Source organism: Petromyzon marinus, unplaced genomic scaffold (assembly GCF_048934315.1).
Source record: "Petromyzon marinus isolate PM22_M1 ecotype Great Lakes invasive population unplaced genomic scaffold, UKy_Petmar_22M1.pri1.0 PM_Scaffold_331, whole genome shotgun sequence".
In the NCBI taxonomy this organism is placed as follows: domain Eukaryota; kingdom Metazoa; phylum Chordata; class Hyperoartia; order Petromyzontiformes; family Petromyzontidae; genus Petromyzon; species Petromyzon marinus.
This window is the reverse complement of record NW_027423315.1, coordinates 76,540-96,616: the sequence shown is the minus strand read 5'-3', so window position 1 is coordinate 96,616 and position 20,077 is coordinate 76,540. Positions and strand designations below refer to the sequence as shown.

General features: G+C 45.8%; 1 protein-coding gene across 1 annotated transcript in view; it reads right to left on the bottom strand.

The window, feature by feature from the left end:
• The window catches only part of LOC142923207 (uncharacterized), a gene marked incomplete at its 5' end in the record, with an annotated part of 40,492 nt that overhangs the window by 1,437 nt on the left and 18,978 nt on the right, over window positions 1-20,077 (bottom strand). Inside the window, 2 exons of the mRNA XM_076064124.1 lie at window positions 123-206; window positions 9,693-9,779. Of these exons, the coding sequence (XP_075920239.1) occupies window positions 123-206; window positions 9,693-9,779 (171 nt within the window). The remainder of the gene's footprint in view (window positions 1-122; window positions 207-9,692; window positions 9,780-20,077) is intronic.

The window sequence follows — 20,077 nt, the reverse complement described above, 5'->3', positions numbered from 1 at the left end:
CACCACCCACTCACTCACCCACTCACTCACCCACCCACCCACCCACTGACTCACTCACCCACCCACTCACTCACCCACTCACTCACTCACCCACCCACCCACCCACTCACCCACCCACTCACCAGACCCACGTGACACTTGTGTTGATGCTCAGAGCTGCAGCCAATCGCGCGGCTGCATCGTCAGTGAAGGCATTGGCCCTTAGTCTGAAACGACGCAGACACAGACACATTAACATTGAAGTCTATGGGTAGAAACTTTAACATTGAAGTCTATGGGTAGACACTTTAACATTGAAGTCTATGGGTAGACACATTAACATTGGAGTCTATGGGTAGACACTTTAACATTGAAGTCTATGGGTAGACACTTTAACATTGAAGTCTATGGGTAGACACTTTAACATTGAAGTCTATGGGTAGACACATTAACATTGAATTCTATGGGTAGACACTTTAACATTGAAGTCTATGGGTAGACACTTTAACATTGAAGTCTACGGGTAGAGACACTTTGACATTGAAGTCTATGGGTAGACACTTTAACATTGAAGTCTATGGGTAGACACTTTAACATTGAAGTCTATGGGTAGACACTTTAACATTGAAGTCTATGGGTAGACACTTTAACATTGAAGTCTATGGGTAGACACTTTAACATTGAAGTCTATGGGTAGACACTTTAACATTGAAGTCTATGGGTAGACACTTTAACATTGAAGTCTATGGGTAGACACTTTAACATTGAAGTCTATGGGTAGACACTTTAACATTGAAGTCTATGGGTAGACACTTTAACATTGAAGTCTATGGGTAGACACTTTAACATTGAAGTCTATGGGTAGACACTTTAACATTGAAGTCTATGGGTAGACACATTAACATTGGAGTCTATGGGTAGACACTTTAACATTGAAGTCTATGGGTAGACACTTTAACATTGAAGTCTATGGGTAGACACTTTAACATTGAAGTCTATGGGTAGACACATTAACATTGAAGTCTATGGGTAGACACATTAACATTGAAGTCTATGGGTAGACACTTTAACATTGAAGTCTATGGGTAGACACTTTAACATTGAAGTCTATGGGTAGACACATTAACATTGAAGTCTATGGGTAGACACTTTAACATTGAAGTCTATGGGTAGACACTTTAACATTGAAGTCTATGGGTAGACACTTTAACATTGAAGTCTATGGGTAGACACTTTAACATTGAAGTCTACGGGTAGACACTTTAACATTGAAGTCTACGGGTAGACACTTTAACATTGAAGTCTATGGGTAGACACTTTAACATTGAAGTCTATGGGTAGACACTTTAACATTGAAGTCTATGGGTAGACACTTTAACATTGAAGTCTATGGGTAGACACTTTAACATTGAAGTCTATGGGTAGACACTTTAACATTGAAGTCTATGGGTAGACACTTTAACATTGGAGTCTATGGGTAGACACTTTAACATTGAAGTCTATGGGTAGACACTTTAACATTGAAGTCTATGGGTAGACACTTTAACATTGAAGTCTATGGGTAGACACTTTAACATTGAAGTCTATGGGTAGACACTTTAACATTGAAGTCTATGGGTTGACACTTTAACATTGAAGTCTATGGGTAGACACTTTAACATTGAAGTCTATGGGTAGACACTTTAACATTGAAGTCTACAGGTAGACACTTTAACACTGAAGTCTATGGGTAGACACTTTTACATTGAAGTCTATGGGTAGACACTTTAACATTGAAGTCTATGGGTAGACACTTTAACATTGAAGTCTATGGGTAGACACTTTAACATTGAAGTCTATGGGTAGACACTTTAACATTGAAGTCTATGGGTAGACACTTTAACATTGAAGTCTATGGGTAGACACTTTAACATTGAAGTCTATGGGTAGACACTTTAACATTGAAGTCTATGGGTAGACACTTTAACATTGAAGTCTATGGGTAGACACTTTAACATTGAAGTCTATGGGTAGACACTTTAACATTGAAGTCTATGGGTAGACACTTTAACATTGAAGTCTATGGGTAGACACTTTAACATTGAAGTCTATGGGTAGACACTTTAACATTGAAGTCTATGGGTAGACACATTAACATTGGAGTCTATGGGTAGACACTTTAACATTGAAGTCTATGGGTAGACACTTTAACATTGAAGTCTATGGGTAGACACTTTAACATTGAAGTCTATGGGTAGACACATTAACATTGAAGTCTATGGGTAGACACATTAACATTGAAGTCTATGGGTAGACACTTTAACATTGAAGTCTATGGGTAGACACTTTAACATTGAAGTCTATGGGTAGACACATTAACATTGAAGTCTATGGGTAGACACTTTAACATTGAAGTCTATGGGTAGACACTTTAACATTGAAGTCTATGGGTAGACACTTTAACATTGAAGTCTATGGGTAGACACTTTAACATTGAAGTCTACGGGTAGACACTTTAACATTGAAGTCTACGGGTAGACACTTTAACATTGAAGTCTATGGGTAGACACTTTAACATTGAAGTCTATGGGTAGACACTTTAACATTGAAGTCTATGGGTAGACACTTTAACATTGAAGTCTATGGGTAGACACTTTAACATTGAAGTCTATGGGTAGACACTTTAACATTGAAGTCTATGGGTAGACACTTTAACATTGGAGTCTATGGGTAGACACTTTAACATTGAAGTCTATGGGTAGACACTTTAACATTGAAGTCTATGGGTAGACACTTTAACATTGAAGTCTATGGGTAGACACTTTAACATTGAAGTCTATGGGTAGACACTTTAACATTGAAGTCTATGGGTTGACACTTTAACATTGAAGTCTATGGGTAGACACTTTAACATTGAAGTCTATGGGTAGACACTTTAACATTGAAGTCTACAGGTAGACACTTTAACACTGAAGTCTATGGGTAGACACTTTTACATTGAAGTCTATGGGTAGACACTTTAACATTGAAGTCTATGGGTAGACACTTTAACATTGAAGTCTATGGGTAGACACTTTAACATTGAAGTCTATGGGTAGACACTTTAACATTGAAGTCTATGGGTAGACACTTTAACATTGGAGTCTATGGGTAGACACTTTAACATTGAAGTCTATGGGTAGACACTTTAACATTGAAGTCTATGGGTAGACACTTTAACATTGAAGTCTATGGGTAGACACTTTAACATTGAAGTCTATGGGTAGACACTTTAACATTGAAGTCTACAGGTAGACACTTTAACATTGAAGTCTATGGGTAGACACTTTAACATTGAAGTCTATGGGTAGACACTTTAACATTGAAGTCTATGGGTAGACACTTTAACATCGAAGTCTATGGGTAGACACTTTAACATTGAAGTCTATGGGTTGACACTTTAACATTGAAGTCTATGGGTAGACACTTTAACATTGAAGTCTATGGGTAGACACTTTAACATTGAAGTCTATGGGTAGACACTTTAACATTGAAGTCTATGGGTAGACACTTTAACATTGAAGTCTGTGGGTAGACACTTTAACATTGAAGTCTATGGGTAGACACTTTAACATTGAAGTCTATGGGTAGACACTTTAACATTGAAGTCTATGGGTAGACACTTTAACATTGAAGTCTACAGGTAGACACTTTAACACTGAAGTCTATGGGTAGACACTTTAACATTGAAGTCTATGCGTAGACACTTTAACATTGAAGTCTATGGGTAGACACTTTAACATTGAAGTCTATGGGTAGACACTTTAACATTGAAGTCTATGGGTAGACACTTTAACATTGAAGTCTATGGGTAGACACTTTAACATTGAAGTCTATGGGTAGACACTTTAACATTGAAGTCTATGGGTAGACACTTTAACATTGAAGTCTATGGGTAGACACTTTAACATTGAAGTCTATGGGTAGACACTTTAACATTGAAGTCTATGGGTAGACACTTTAACATTGAAGTCTATGGGTAGACACTTTAACATTGAATTCTATGGGTAGACACTTTAACATTGAAGTCTATGGGTAGACACTTTAACATTGAAGTCTATGGGTAGACACTTTAACATTGAATTCTATGGGTAGACACTTTAACATTGAAGTCTATGGGTAGACACTTTAACATTGAAGTCTATGGGTAGACACTTTAACACTGGAGTCTATGGGTAGACACTTTAACATTGAAGTCTATGGGTAGACACTTTAACATTGAAGTCTATGGGTAGACACTTTAACATTGAAGTCTATGGGTAGACACTTTAACATTGAAGTCTATGGGTAGACACTTTAACATTGAAGTCTATGGGTAGACACTTTAACATTGAAGTCTATGGGTAGACACTTTAACATTGAAGTCTATGGGTAGACACTTTAACATTGAAGTCTATGGGTAGACACTTTAACATTGAAGTCTATGGGTAGACACTTTAACATTGAAGTCTATGGGTAGACACTTTAACATTGAAGTCTATGGGTAGACACTTTAACATTGAAGTCTGTGGGTAGACACTTTAACATTGAAGTCTATGGGTAGACACTTTAACATTGAAGACTATGGGTAGACACTTTAACACTGAAGTCTATGTGTAGACACTTTAACACTGAAGTCTATGGGTAGACACTTTAACATTGAAGTCTATGGGTAGACACTTTAACATTGAAGTCTATGGGTAGACACTTTAACATTGAAGTCTATGGGTAGACACTTTAACATTGAAGTCTCTGGGTAGACACTTTAACATTGAAGTCTATGGGTAGACACTTTAACATTGAAGTCTACGGGTAGCCACTTTAACACTGAAGTCTATGCGTAGACACTTTAACATTGAAGTCTATGGGTAGACACTTTAACATTGAAATCTATGGGTAGACACTTTAACATTGAAGTCTACGGGTAGACACTTTAACATTGAAGTCTATGGGTAGCCACTTTAACACTGAAGTCTATGGGTAGACACTTTAACACTGGATTCTATGGGTAGACACTTTAACATTGAAGTCTATGGGTAGACACTTTAACATTGAAGTCTATGGGTAGACACTTTAACACTGAAGTCTATGGGTAGACACTTTAACATTGAAGTCTACGGGTAGACACTTTAACATTGAAGTCTACGGGTAGACACTTTAACATTGAAGTCTATGGGTAGACACTTTAACATTGAAGTATATGGGTAGACACTTTAACATTGAAGTCTGTGGGTAGACACTTTAACATTGAAGTCTATGGGTAGACACTTTAACATTGAAGTCTATGGGTAGACACTTTAACATTGAAGTCTATGGGTAGACATTTTAACATTGAAGTCTATGGGTAGACATTTTAACATTGAAGTCTATGGGTAGACACTTTAACATTGAAGTCTATGGGTAGACACTTTAACATTGAAGTCTATGGGTAGACACATTATGTGTAGACTATGGGTAGACACTTTAACATTGAAGTCTATGGGTAGACACTTTAACACTGAAGTCTATGGGTAGACACTTTAACACTGAAGTCTATGGGTAGACACATTATGTGTAGACTATGGGTAGACACTTTAACATTGAAGTCTATGGGTAAACACTTTAACATTGAAGTCTATGGGTAGACACTTTAACACTGGAGTCTATGGGTAGACACTTTAACATTGAAGTCTATGGGTAGACACTTTAACATTGAAGTCTATGGGTAGACACTTTAACATTGAAGTCTATGGGTAGACACTTTAACATTGAAGTCTATGGGTAGACACTTTAACATTGAAGTCTACGGGTAGCCACTTTAACATTGAAGTCTACGGGTAGCCACTTTAACACTGAAGTCTATGCGTAGACACTTTAACATTGAAGTCTATGGGTAGACACTTTAACATTGAAGTCTATGCGTAGACACTTTAACATTGAAGTCTATGGGTAGACACTTTAACATTGAAGTCTACGGGTAGCCACTTTAACATTGAAGTCTACGGGTAGCCACTTTAACACTGAAATCTATGCGTAGACACTTTAACATTGAAGTCTATGGGTAGACACTTTAACATTGAAGTCTATGGGTAGACACTTTAACATTGAAGTCTACGGGTAGACACTTTAACATTGAAGTCTATGGGTAGCCACTTTAACACTGAAGTCTATGGGTAGACACTTTAACACTGGATTCTATGGGTAGACACTTTAACATTGAAGTCTATGGGTAGACACTTTAACATTGAAGTCTATGGGTAGACACTTTAACACTGGAGTCTATGGGTAGACACTTTAACATTGAAGTCTATGGGTAGACACTTTAACATTGAAGTCTATGGGTAGACACTTTAACATTGAAGTCTATGGGTAGACACTTTAACATTGAAGTCTATGGGTAGACACTTTAACATTGGAGTCTATGGGTAGACACTTTAACATTAGAGTCTATGGGTAGACACTTTAACATTGGAGTCTATGGGTAGACACTTTAACACTGAAGTCTATGGGTAGACACTTTAACACTGAAGTCTATGGGTAGACACTTTATCATTGAAGTCTATGGGTAGACACTTTAACATTGGAGTCTATGGGTAGACACTTTAACATTGGAGTCTATGGGTAGACACTTTAACATTGAAGTCTATGGGTAGACACTTTAACATTGAAGTCTATGGGTAGACACTTTAACATTGAAGTCTATGGGTAGACACATTATGTGTAGACTATGGGTAGACTCTTTATGTGTAGACTATGGGTAGACACTTTAACATTGAAGTCTATGGGTAGACACTTTAACACTGGAGTCTATGGGTAGACACTTTAACATTGAAGTCTATTGGTAGACACTTTAACATTGAAGTCTATTGGTAGACACTTTAACACTGAAGTCTATGGGTAGACACTTTAACATTGAAGTCTATGGGTAGACACTTTAACATTGAAGTCTATGGGTAGACACTTTAACATTGGAGTCTATGGGTAAACACTTTAACATTGAAGTCTATGGGTAGACACTTTAACACTGGAGTCTATGGGTAGACACTTTAACATTGAAGTCTATGGGTAGACACTTTAACACTGAAGTCTATGGGTAGACACTTTAACACTGAAGTCTATGGGTAGACACTTTATCATTGAAGTCTATGGGTAGACACTTTAACATTGAAGTCTATAGGTAGACACTTTAACATTGGAGTCTATGGGTAGACACTTTAACATTGAAGTCTATGGGTAGACACTTTAACATTGAAGTCTATGGGTAGACACTTTAACATTGAAGTCTATGGGTAGACACATTATGTGTAGACTATGGGTAGACTCTTTATGTGTAGACTATGGGTAGACACTTTAACATTGAAGTCTATGGGTAGACACTTTAACACTGGAGTCTATGGGTAGACACTTTAACATTGAAGTCTATTGGTAGACACTTTAACATTGAAGTCTATTGGTAGACACTTTAACACTGAAGTCTATGGGTAGACACTTTAACATTGAAGTCTATGGGTAGACACTTTAACATTGAAATCTACGGGTAGACACTTTAACATTGAAGTCTGTGGGTAGACACTTTAACATTGAAGTCTATGTGTAGACACTTTAACATTGAAGTCTATGGGTAGACACTTTAACACTGGAGTCTATGGGTAGACACTTTAACATTGAAGTCTATGGGTAGACACTTTAACATTGAAGTCTATGGGTAGACACTTTAACACTGGAGTCTATGGGTAGACACTTTAACATTGAAGTCTATGGGTAGACACATTATGTGTAGACTATGGGTAGACACTTTAACATTGAAGTCTATGGGTAGACACTTTAACATTGAAGTCTATGGGTAGACACTTTAACATTGAAGTCTATGGGTAGACACTTTAACATTGGAGTCTATGGGTAGACACTTTAACATTGAAGTCTATGGGTAGACACTTTAACATTGGAGTCTATGGGTAGACACTTTAACATTGAAGTCTATGGGTAGACACTTTAACATTGAAGTCTATGGGTAGACACTTTAACACTGGAGTCTATGGGTAGACACTTTAACATTGAAGTCTATGGGTAGACACTTTAACATTGAAGTCTCTGGGTAGACACTTTAACATTGAAGTCTATGGGTAGACACTTTAACATTGAAGTCTATGGGTAGACACTTTAACATTGAAGTCTATGGGTAGACACTTTAACATTGAAGTCTATGGATAGACACTTTAACATTGGAGTCTATGGGTAGACACTTTAACATTGAAGTCTATGGGTAGGCACTTTAACATTGAAGTCTATGGGTAGACACTTTAACACTGGAGTCTATGGGTAGACACTTTAACATTGAAGTCTATGGGTAGACACTTTAACATTGAAGTCTATGGGTAGACACTTTAACATTGAAGTCTATGGGTAGACACTTTAACATTGAAGTCTATGGGTAGACACTTTAACATTGGAGTCTATGGGTAGACACTTTAACATTGAAGTCTATGGGTAGACACTTTAACACTGGAGTCTATGGGTAGACACTTTAACATTGAAGTCTATGGGTAGACACTTTAACATTGAAGTCTATGGGTAGACACTTTAACATTGAAGTCTATGGGTAGACACTTTAACATTGAAGTCTATGGGTAGACACTTTAACATTGAAGTCTAGGGGTAGACACTTTAACATTGAAGTCTACGGGTAGACACTTTAACATTGAAGTCTATGGGTAGACACTTTAACATTGAAGTCTATGGGTAGACACTTTAACATTGAAGTCTATGGGTAGACACTTTAACATTGAAGTCTATGGGTAGAGACTTTAACATTGAAGTCTATGGGTAGACACTTTAACATTGAAGTCTATGGGTAGACACTTTAACATTGAAGTCTATGGGTAGACACTTTAACATTGAAGTCTATGGGTAGACACTTTAACATTGAAGTCTATGGGTAGACACTTTAACATTGAAGTCTATGGGTAGACACTTTAACATTGAAGTATATGGGTAGACACTTTAACATTGGAGTCTATGAGTAGACACTTTAACATTGAAGTCTATGGGTAGACACTTTAACACTGGAGTCTATGCGTAGACACTTTAACATTGAAGTCTATGGGTAGACACTTGAACTTTGAAGTCTACGGGTAGACACTTTAACATTGAAGTCTATGGGTAGACACTTTAACACTGGAGTCTATGGGTAGACACTTTAACACTGAAGTCTATGGGTAGACTCTTTAACATTGAAGTCTATGGGTAGACACTTTAACATTGAAGTCTATGGGTAGACACTCTAACATTGAAGTCTATGGGTAGACACTTTAACATTGAAGTCTATGGGTAGACACTTTAACACTGGAGTCTATGGGTAGACACTTTAACATTGAAGTCTATGGGTAGACACTTTAACATTGAAGTCTATGGGTAAACACTTTAACATTGAAGTCTATGGGTAGACACTTTAACATTGAAGTCTATGGGTAGACACTTTAACATTGAAGTCTATGGGTAGACACTTTAACATTGAAGTCTATGGGTAGACACTTTAACATTGAAGTCTATGGGTAGACACTTTAACACTGGAGTCTATGGGTAGACACTTTAACATTGAAGTCTATGGGTAGACACTTTAACACTGGAGTCTATGGGTAGACACTTTAACATTGAAGTCTATGGGTAGACACTTTAACACTGAAGTCTATGGGTAGACTCTTTATGTGTAGACTTTGGGATTGAGAGGGGCTCCTCACGACAGGTTGATGATCTTGCAATCTTTCCGCACCAGAACTCGCGAAATGCAGTCGATGACAGAATCCGGTAAATCGTTGTCGGTCAACCTGTGACATGGGGGGGGGGGGGGGGAATGCATCACTTGTCGTAGTTTAAAATGATATATGTAATAAAAGTATGTAATAAAAAATTTTTTTACAATATATCGTAAAAAAAAGAACCAAGAATATAATAAAAAATACATAATAAAAAATATAATAATAAAATATATAATAAAAATATATAATAAAATATTTAGTAATAAAATATACAATAAAATACATAATAAAAATATTTAATAATAAAATATATTTTAAAAATATGTAAAAAAACAGAATGAAAAATATTTCATGAAAAAACATGTAATATATATAATACATTTAATAAATACACATAATAACTTGTAATAAATATGTAATAATATGTACAAAAATAGGTATATATAATATATAATAAAATATTACACAGATAACAGAGGCAACACAGAGGGGTAGAGAGAGAGAGGGGGTAGAGAGCTGTGGGTGAAGGAGAGAGCTGTGGGTGAAGGAGGCAGCTGTGGGTGAAGGAGAGAGCTGTGGGTGAATGAGGAGAGAGCTGCGGGTGAAGGAGAGAGCTGTGGATGAAGGAGAGAGCTGTGGGTGAAGGAGGGAGCTGTGGGTGAATGAGGAGGGAACTGTGGATGAAGGAGAGAGCTGTGGATGAAGGAGAGAGCTGTGGGTGAATGAGGAGAGAGCTGTGGGTGAATGAGGAGAGAGCTGTGGGTGAAGGAGAGAGCTGTGGGTGAAGGAGAGAGCCGTGGGTGAAGGAGGGAGCTGTGGATGAAGGAGAGAGCTGTGGGTGAAGGAGGGAGCTGTGGATGAAGGAGAGAGCTGTGGGTGAATGAGGGAGCTGTGGGTGAAGGAGAGAGCTGTGGATGAAGAAGAGAGCTGTGGATGAAGGAGAGAGCTGTGGGTGAAGGAGAGAGCTGTGTGTGAAGGAGGGAGCTGTGGATGAAGGAGAGAGCTGTGGATGAAGGAGAGAGCTGTGGGTGAAGGAGAGAGCTGTGGGTGAAGGAGGGAGCTGTGGATGAAGGAGAGAGCTGTGGGTGAATGAGGGAGCTGTGGGTGAAGGAGAGAGCTGTGGATGAAGAAGAGAGCTGTGGATGAAGGAGAGAGCTGTGGGTGAAGGAGAGAGCTGTGTGTGAAGGAGGGAGCTGTGGATGAAGGAGAGAGCTGTGGGTGAATGAGGGAGCTGTGGATGAAGAAGAGAGCTGTGGGTGAAGGAGGGAGCTGTGGATGAAGAAGAGAGCTGTGGGTGAAGGAGAGAGCTGTGTGTGAAGGAGAGAGCTGTGGATGAAGGAGGGAGCTGTGGGTGAATGAGGAGAGAGCTGTGGATGAAGGAGGAGAGAGCTGTGGGTGAAGGAGAGAGTTGTGGATGAAGGAAAGAGCTGTGGGTGAATGAGGAGAGAGCTGTGAATGAAGGAGGAGAGAGCTGTGGGTGAAGGAGAGAGCTGTGGATGAAGGAGAGAGCTGTGGGTGAATGAGGAGAGAGCTGTGGATGAAGGAGGAGAGAGCTGTGGGTGAAGGAGAGAGCTGTGGGTGAATGAGGAGAGAGCTGTGGGTGAAGGGGAGAGCTGTGGGTGAAGGAGGAGAGAGCTGTGGATGAAGGAGAGAGTTGTGGATGAAGGAGAGAGCTGTGGGTGAAGAAGGAGAGAGCTGTGGGTGAAGGAGAGAGCTGTGGATGAAGGAGAGAGCTGTGGGTGAAGGAGAGAGCTGTGGGTGAAAGAGGAGAGAGCTGTGGGTAAAGGAGAGAGCTGTGGATGAAGGAGAGAGCTGTGGGTGAAGGAGAGAGCTGTGGGTGAAGGAGGAGAGAGCTGTGGGTGAAGGAGACAGCTGTGGGTGAAGGAGGAGAGAGCTGTGGGTGAAGGAGAGAGCTGTGGGTGAAGGAGAGATCTGTGAGTGAAGGAGAGAGCTGTGGGTGAAGGAGAGAGCTTTAGGTGAAGGAGGGAGCTGTGGGTGAAGGAGAGAGCTGTGGGTGAAGGAGAGAGCTGTGGTTGAATGAGGAGAGAGCTGTGGGTGAAGGAGAGAGCTGTGGATGAAGGAGGGAGCTGTGCGTGATGAAGGAGAGAGCTGTAGATGAAGGAGGGAGCTGTGGGTGAAGAAGAGAGCTGTGGGTGAAGGAGAGAGCTGTGGGTGAAGGGGAGAGCTGTGGGTGAAAGAAGAGAGAGCTGTGGATGAAGGAGAGAGCTGTGGGTGAATGAGGAGAGAGCTGTGGGTGAATGAGGAGAGAGCTGTGCGTGAAGGAGAGAGCTGTGGATGAAGGAGAGAGCTCTGGGTGAAGGAGGGAGCTGTGGTTGAATGAGGAGAGAGCTGTGGGTGAAGGAGAGAGCTGTGGGTGAAGGAGGGAGCTGTGGATGAAGGAGGAGAGAGCTGTGGGTGAATGAGGAGAGAGCTGTGGGTGAATGAGGAGAGAGCTGTGGGTGAAGGAGAGAGCTGTGGATGAAGGAGAGGGCTGTGGGTGAATGAGGAGAGAGCTGTGGGTGAAGGAGAGAGCTGTGGATGAAGGAGAGAGCGGTGGGTGAATGAGGAGAGAGCTGTGGGTGAATGAGGAGAGAGCTGTGGGTGAATGAGGAGAGAGCTGTGAGTGAAGGAGAGAGCTGTGGGTGAAGGAGAGAAGTGTGGATGAATGAGGAGAGAGCTGTGGGTGAAGGAGAGAAGTGTGGATGAATGAGGAGAGAGCTGTGGGTGAATGAGGAGAGAGCTGTGGGTGAAGGAGAGAGCTGTGGATGAAGGAGGAGAGAGCTGTGGGTGAAGGAGAGAGCTGTGGATGAAGGAGAGAGCTGTGGGTGAAGGAGAGAGCTGTGGGTGAAGGAGGAGAGAGCTGTGGGTGAAGGAGAGAGCTGTGGGTGAATGAGGAGAGAACTGTGGATGAAGGAGGGAGCTGTGGGTGAAGGAGAGAGCTGTGGGTGAAGGAGAGAGCTGTGGGTGAAGGAGAGAGCTGTGGGTGAAGGAGAGAGCTGTGGGTGAAGGAGAGAGCTGTGGGTGAAGGAGCGAGCTGTGGGTGAAGGAGAGAGCTGTGGGTGAAAGAGGAGAAAGCTGTGGATGAAGCAGAGAGCTGTGGGTGAAGGAGAGAGCTGTGGGTGAAGGAGAGAGCTGTGGGTGAAGGAGAGAGCTGTGGGTAAAGGAGGGAGCTGTGGGTGAAGGAGAGAGCTGTGGGTGAAGGAGGAGAGAGCTGTGGGTGAAGGAGAGAGCTGTGGGTGAAGGAGGGAGCTGTGGATGAAGGAGAGAGCTGTGGGTGAAGGAGGGAGCTGTGGATGAAGGAGAGAGCTGTGGGTGAATGAGGGAGCTGTGGGTGAAGGAGAGAGCTGTGGATGAAGAAGAGAGCTGTGGATGAAGGAGAGAGCTGTGGGTGAAGGAGAGAGCTGTGTGTGAAGGCGGGAGCTGTGGATGAAGGAGAGAGCTGTGGATCAAGGAGAGAGCTGTGGGTGAAGGAGAGAGCTGTGGGTGAAGGAGGGAGCTGTGGATGAAGGAGAGAGCTGTGGGTGAATGAGGGAGCTGTGGGTGAAGGAGAGAGCTGTGGATGAAGAAGAGAGCTGTGGATGAAGGAGAGAGCTGTGGGTGAAGGAGAGAGCTGTGTGTGAAGGAGGGAGCTGTGGATGAAGGAGAGAGCTGTGGGTGAATGAGGGAGCTGTGGATGAAGAAGAGAGCTGTGGGTGAAGGAGGGAGCTGTGGATGAAGAAGAGAGCTGTGGGTGAAGGAGAGTGCTGTGTGTGAAGGAGAGAGCTGTGGATGAAGGAGGGAGCTGTGGGTGAATGAGGAGAGAGCTGTGGATGAAGGAGGAGAGAGCTGTGGGTGAAGGAGAGAGTTGTGGATGAAGGAGAGAGCTGTGGGTGAATGAGGAGAGAGCTGTGGATGAAGGAGGAGAGAGCTGTGGGTGAAGGAGAGAGCTGTGGGTGAATGAGGAGAGAGCTGTGGGTGAAGGGGAGAGCTGTGGGTGAAGGAGGAGAGAGCTGTGGATGAAGGAGAGAGCTGTGGGTGAATGAGGAGAGAGCTGTGGATGAAGGAGGAGAGAGCTGTGGGTGAAGGAGAGAGCTGTGGGTGAATGAGGAGAGAGCTGTGAGTGAAGGGGAGAGCTGTGGGTGAAGGAGGAGAGAGCTGTGGATGAAGGAGAGAGTTGTGGATGAAGGAGAGAGCTGAGGGTGAAGGAGGAGAGAGCTGTGGGTGAAGGAGAGAGCTGTGGATGAAGGAGAAAGCTGTGGGTGAAGGAGAGAGCTGTGGGTGAAGGAGGAGAGAGCTGTGGGTAAAGGAGAGAGCTGTGGATGAAGGAGAGAGCTGTGGGTGAAGGAGAGAGCTGTGGGTGAAGGAGGAGAAAGCTGTGGGTGAAGGAGAGAGCTGTGGGTGAATGAGGAGAGAGCTGTGGGTGAAGGGGAGAGCTGTGGGTGAAGGAGGAGAGAGCTGTGGATGAAGGAGAGAGTTGTGGATGAAGGAGAGAGCTGTGGGTGAAGGAGGAGAGAGCTGTGGGTGAAGGAGAGAGCTGTGGATGAAGGAGAGAGCTGTGGGTGAAGGAGAGAGCTGTGGGTGAAGGAGGAGAGAGCTGTGGGTAAAGGAGAGAGCTGTGGATGAAGGAGAGAGCTGTGGGTGAAGGAGAGAGCTGTGGGTGAAGGAGGAGAGAGCTGTGGGTGAAGGAGAGAGCTGTGGGTGAAGGAGGAGAGAGCTGTGGGTGAAGGAGAGAGCTGTGGGTGAAGGAGAGATCTGTGAGTGAAGGAGAGAGCTGTGGGTGAAGGAGAGAGCTTTAGGTGAAGGAGGGAGCTGTGGGTGAAGGAGAGAGCTGTGGGTGAAGGAGAGAGCTGTGGTTGAATGAGGAGAGAGCTGTGGGTGAAGGAGAGAGCTGTGGATGAAGTAGAGAGTTGTGGATGAAGGAAAGAGCTGTGGGTGAATGAGGAGAGAGCTGTGGATGAAGGAGGAGAGAGCTGTGGGTGAAGGAGAGAGCTGTGGATGAAGGAGAGAGCTGTGGGTGAATGAGGAGAGAGCTGTGGATGAAGGAGGAGAGAGCTGTGGGTGAAGGAGAGAGCTGTGGGTGAATGAGGAGAGAGCTGTGGATGAAGGGGAGAGCTGTGGGTGAAGGAGGAGAGAGCTGTGGATGAAGGAGAGAGTTGTGGATGAAGGAGAGAGCTGTGGGTGAAGGAGGAGAGAGCTGTGGGTGAAGGAGAGAGCTGTGGATGAAGGAGAGAGCTGTGGGTGAAGGAGAAAGCTGTGGGTGAAGGAGGAGAGAGCTGTGGGTAAAGGAGAGAGCTGTGGATGAAGGAGAGAGCTGTGGGTGAAGGAGAGAGCTGTGGGTGAAGGAGGAGAGAGCTGTGGGTGAAGGAGAGAGCTGTGGGTGAAGGAGGAGAGAGCTGTGGGTGAAGGAGAGAGCTGTGGGTGAAGGAGAGATCAGTGAGTGAAGGAGAGAGCTGTGGGTGAAGGAGAGAGCTTTAGGTGAAGGAGGGAGCTGTGGGTGAAGGAGAGAGCTGTGGGTGAAGGAGAGAGCTGTGGTTGAATGAGGAGAGAGCTGTGGGTGAAGGAGAGAGCTGTGGATGAAGGAGAGAGCTGTGCGTGATGAAGGAGAGAGCTGTAGATGAAGGAGGGAGCTGTGGGTGAAGAAGAGAGCTGTGGGTGAAGGAGAGAGCTGTGGGTGAAGGAGAGAGCTGTGGGTGAAAGAAGAGAGAGCTGTGGATGAAGGAGAGAGCTGTGGGTGAATGAGGAGAGAGCTGTGGGTGAATGAGGAGAGAGCTGTGGGTGAAGGAGAGAGCTGTGGATGAAGGAGAGAGCTGTGGGTGAAGGAGGGAGCTGTGGTTGAATGAGGAGAGAGCTGTGGGTGAAGGAGAGAGCTGTGGGTGAAGGAGGGAGCTGTGGATGAAGGAGGAGAGAGCTGTGGGTGAATGAGGAGAGAGCTGTGGGTGAATGAGGAGAGAGCTGTGGGTGAAGGAGAGAGCTGTGGATGAAGGAGAGAGCTGTGGGTGAATGAGGAGAGAGCTGTGGGTGAAGGAGAGAGCTGTGGATGAAGGAGAGAGCTGTGGGTGAATGAGGAGAGAGCTGTGGGTGAATGAGGAGAGAGCTGTGGGTGAATGAGGAGAGAGCTGTGAGTGAAGGAGAGAGCTGTGGGTGAAGGAGAGAAGTGTGGATGAATGAGGAGAGAGCTGTGGGTGAAGGAGAGAAGTGTGAATGAATGAGGAGAGAGCTGTGGGTGAATGAGGAGAGAGCTGTGGGTGAAGAAGAGAGCTGTGGGTAAAGGAGGGAGCTGTGGGTGAAGGAGAGAGCTGTGGGTGAAGGAGGAGAGAGCTGTGGGTGAAGGAGAGAGCTGTGGGTGAAGGAGGGAGCTGTGGATGAAGGAGAGAGCTGTGGGTGAAGGAGGGAGCTGTGGATGAAGGAGAGAGCTGTGGGTGAATGAGGGAGCTGTGGGTGAAGGAGAGAGCTGTGGATGAAGAAGAGAGCTGTGGATGAAGGAGAGAGCTGTGGGTGAAGGAGAGAGCTGTGTGTGAAGGAGGGAGCTGTGGATGAAGGAGAGAGCTGTGGATCAAGGAGAGAGCTGTGGGTGAAGGAGAGAGCTGTGGGTGAAGGAGGGAGCTGTGGATGAAGGAGAGAGCTGTGGGTGAATGAGGGAGCTGTGGGTGAAGGAGAGAGCTGTGGATGAAGAAGAGAGCTGTGGATGAAGGAGAGAGCTGTGGGTGTAGGAGAGAGCTGTGTGTGAAGGAGGGAGCTGTGGATGAAGGAGAGAGCTGTGGGTGAATGAGGGAGCTGTGGATGAAGAAGAGAGCTGTGGGTGAAGGAGGGAGCTGTGGATGAAGAAGAGAGCTGTGGGTGAAGGAGAGTGATGTGTGTGAAGGAGAGAGCTGTGGACGAAGGAGGGAGCTGTGGGTGAATGAGGAGAGAGCTGTGGATGAAGGAGGAGAGAGCTGTGGGTGAAGGAGAGAGTTGTGGATGAAGGAGAGAGCTGTGGGTGAATGAGGAGAGAGCTGTGGATGAAGGAGGAGAGAGCTGTGGGTGAAGGAGAGAGCTGTGGGTGAAGGAGGAGAGAGCTGTGGATGAAGGAGAGAGTTGTGGATGAAGGAGAGAGCTGTGGGTGAAGGAGGAGAGAGCTGTGGGTGAAGGAGAGAGCTGTGGATGAAGGAGAGAGCTGTGGGTGAAGGAGAGAGCTGTGGGTGAAGGAGGAGAGAGCTGTGGGTAAAGGAGAGAGCTGTGGATGAAGGAGAGAGCTGTGGGTGAAGGAGAGAGCTGTGGGTGAAGGAGGAGAGAGCTGTGGGTGAAGGAGAGAGCTGTGGGTGAATGAGGAGAGAGCTGTGGGTGAAGGGGAGAGCTGTGGGTGAAGGAGGAGAGAGCTGTGGATGAAGGAGAGAGTTGTGGATGAAGGAGAGAGCTGTGGGTGAAGGAGGAGAGAGCTGTGGGTGAAGGAGAGAGCTGTGGATGAAGGAGAGAGCTGTGGGTGAAGGAGAGAGCTGTGGGTGAAGGAGGAGAGAGCTGTGGGTAAATGAGAGAGCTGTGGATGAAGGAGAGAGCTGTGGGTGAAGGAGAGAGCTGTGGGTGAAGGAGGAGAGAGCTGTGGGTGAAGGAGAGAGCTGTGGGTGAAGGAGGAGAGAGCTGTGGGTGAAGGAGAGAGCTGTGGGTGAAGGAGAGATCTGTGAGTGAAGGAGAGAGCTGTAGGTGAAGGAGAGAGCTTTAGGTGAAGGAGGGAGCTGTGGGTGAAGGAGAGAGCTGTGGGTGAAGGAGAGAGCTGTGGTTGAATGAAGAGAGAGCTGTGGGTGAAGGAGAGAGCTGTGGATGAAGTAGAGAGTTGTGGATGAAGGAAAGAGCTGTGGGTGAATGAGGAGAGAGCTGTGGATGAAGGAGGAGAGAGCTGTGGGTGAAGGAGAGAGCTGTGGATGAAGGAGAGAGCTGTGGGTGAAAGAAGAGAGAGCTGTGGATGAAGGAGAGAGCTGTGTGTGAATGAGGAGAGAGCTGTGGGTGAATGAGGAGAGAGCTGTGGGTGAAGGAGAGAGCTGTGGATGAAGGAGAGAGCTGTGGGTGAAGGAGGAGAGAGCTGTGGGTGAAGGAGAGAGCTGTGGATGAAGGAGAGAGCTGTGGGTGAATGAGGAGAGAGCTGTGGGTGAATGAGGAGAGAGCTGTGGGTGAATGAGGAGAGAGCTGTGAGTGAAGGAGAGAGCTGTGGGTGAAGGAGAGAAGTGTGGATGAATGAGGAGAGAGCTGTGGGTGAAGGAGAGAAGTGTGAATGAATGAGGAGAGAGCTGTGGGTGAATGAGGAGAGAGCTGTGGGTGAAGAAGAGAGCTGTGGGTAAAGGAGGGAGCTGTGGGTGAAGGAGAGAGCTGTGGGTGAAGGAGGAGAGAGCTGTGGGTGAAGGAGAGAGCTGTGGGTGAAGGAGGGAGCTGTGGATGAAGGAGAGAGCTGTGGGTGAAGGAGGGAGCTGTGGATGAAGGAGAGAGCTGTGGGTGAATGAGGGAGCTGTGGGTGAAGGAGAGAGCTGTGGATGAAGAAGAGAGCTGTGGATGAAGGAGAGAGCTGTGGGTGAAGGAGAGAGCTGTGTGTGAAGGAGGGAGCTGTGGATGAAGGAGAGAGCTGTGGATCAAGGAGAGAGCTGTGGGTGAAGGAGAGAGCTGTGGGTGAAGGAGGGAGCTGTGGATGAAGGAGAGAGCTGTGGGTGAATGAGGGAGCTGTGGGTGAAGGAGAGAGCTGTGGATGAAGAAGAGAGCTGTGGATGAAGGAGAGAGCTGTGGGTGTAGGAGAGAGCTGTGTGTGAAGGAGGGAGCTGTGGATGAAGGAGAGAGCTGTGGGTGAATGAGGGAGCTGTGGATGAAGAAGAGAGCTGTGGGTGAAGGAGGGAGCTGTGGATGAAGAAGAGAGCTGTGGGTGAAGGAGAGTGATGTGTGTGAAGGAGAGAGCTGTGGATGAAGGAGGGAGCTGTGGGTGAATGAGGAGAGAGCTGTGGATGAAGGAGGAGAGAGCTGTGGGTGAAGGAGAGAGTTGTGGATGAAGGAGAGAGCTGTGGGTGAATGAGGAGAGAGCTGTGGATGAAGGAGGAGAGAGCTGTGGGTGAAGGAGAGAGCTGTGGGTGAATGAGGAGAGAGCTGTGGGTGAAGGGGAGAGCTGTGGGTGAAGGAGGCGAGAGCTGTGGATGAAGGAGAGAGCTGTGGGTGAATGAGGAGAGAGCTGTGGATGAAGGAGGAGAGAGCTGTGGGTGAAGGAGAGAGCTGTGGGTGAAGGAGGAGAGAGCTGTGGATGAAGGAGAGAGTTGTGGATGAAGGAGAGAGCTGTGGGTGAAGGAGGAGAGAGCTGTGGGTGAAGGAGAGAGCTGTGGATGAAGGAGAGAGCTGTGGGTGAAGGAGAGAGCTGTGGGTGAAGGAGGAGAGAGCTGTGGGTAAAGGAGAGAGCTGTGGATGAAGGAGAGAGCTGTGGGTGAAGGAGAGAGCTGTGGGTGAAGGAGGAGAGAGCTGTGGGTGAAGGAGAGAGCTGTGGGTGAATGAGGAGAGAGCTGTGGGTGAAGGGGAGAGCTGTGGGTGAAGGAGGAGAGAGCTGTGGATGAAGGAGAGAGTTGTGGATGAAGGAGAGAGCTGTGGGTGAAGGAGGAGAGAGCTGTGGGTGAAGGAGAGAGCTGTGGATGAAGGAGAGAGCTGTGGGTGAAGGAGAGAGCTGTGGGTGAAGGAGGAGAGAGCTGTGGGTAAATGAGAGAGCTGTGGATGAAGGAGAGAGCTGTGGGTGAAGGAGAGAGCTGTGGGTGAAGGAGGAGAGAGCTGTGGGTGAAGGAGAGAGCTGTGGGTGAAGGAGGAGAGAGCTGTGGGTGAAGGAGAGAGCTGTGGGTGAAGGAGAGATCTGTGAGTGAAGGAGAGAGCTGTAGGTGAAGGAGAGAGCTTTAGGTGAAGGAGGGAGCTGTGGGTGAAGGAGAGAGCTGTGGGTGAAGGAGAGAGCTGTGGTTGAATGAAGAGAGAGCTGTGGGTGAAGGAGAGAGCTGTGGATGAAGTAGAGAGTTGTGGATGAAGGAAAGAGCTGTGGGTGAATGAGGAGAGAGCTGTGGATGAAGGAGGAGAGAGCTGTGGGTGAAGGAGAGAGCTGTGGATGAAGGAGAGAGCTGTGGGTGAATGAGGAGAGAGCTGTGGATGAAGGAGGAGAGAGCTGTGGGTGAAGGAGAGAGCTGTGGGTGAATGAGGAGAGAGCTGTGGGTGAAGGGGAGAGCTGTGGGTGAAGGAGGAGAGAGCTGTGGATGAAGGAGAGAGTTGTGGATGAAGGAGAGAGCTGTGGGTGAAGGAGGAGAGAGCTGTGGGTGAAGGAGAGAGCTGTGGATGAAGGAGAGAGCTGTGGGTGAAGGAGAAAGCTGTGGGTGAAGGAGGAGAGAGCTGTGGGTAAAGGAGAGAGCTGTGGATGA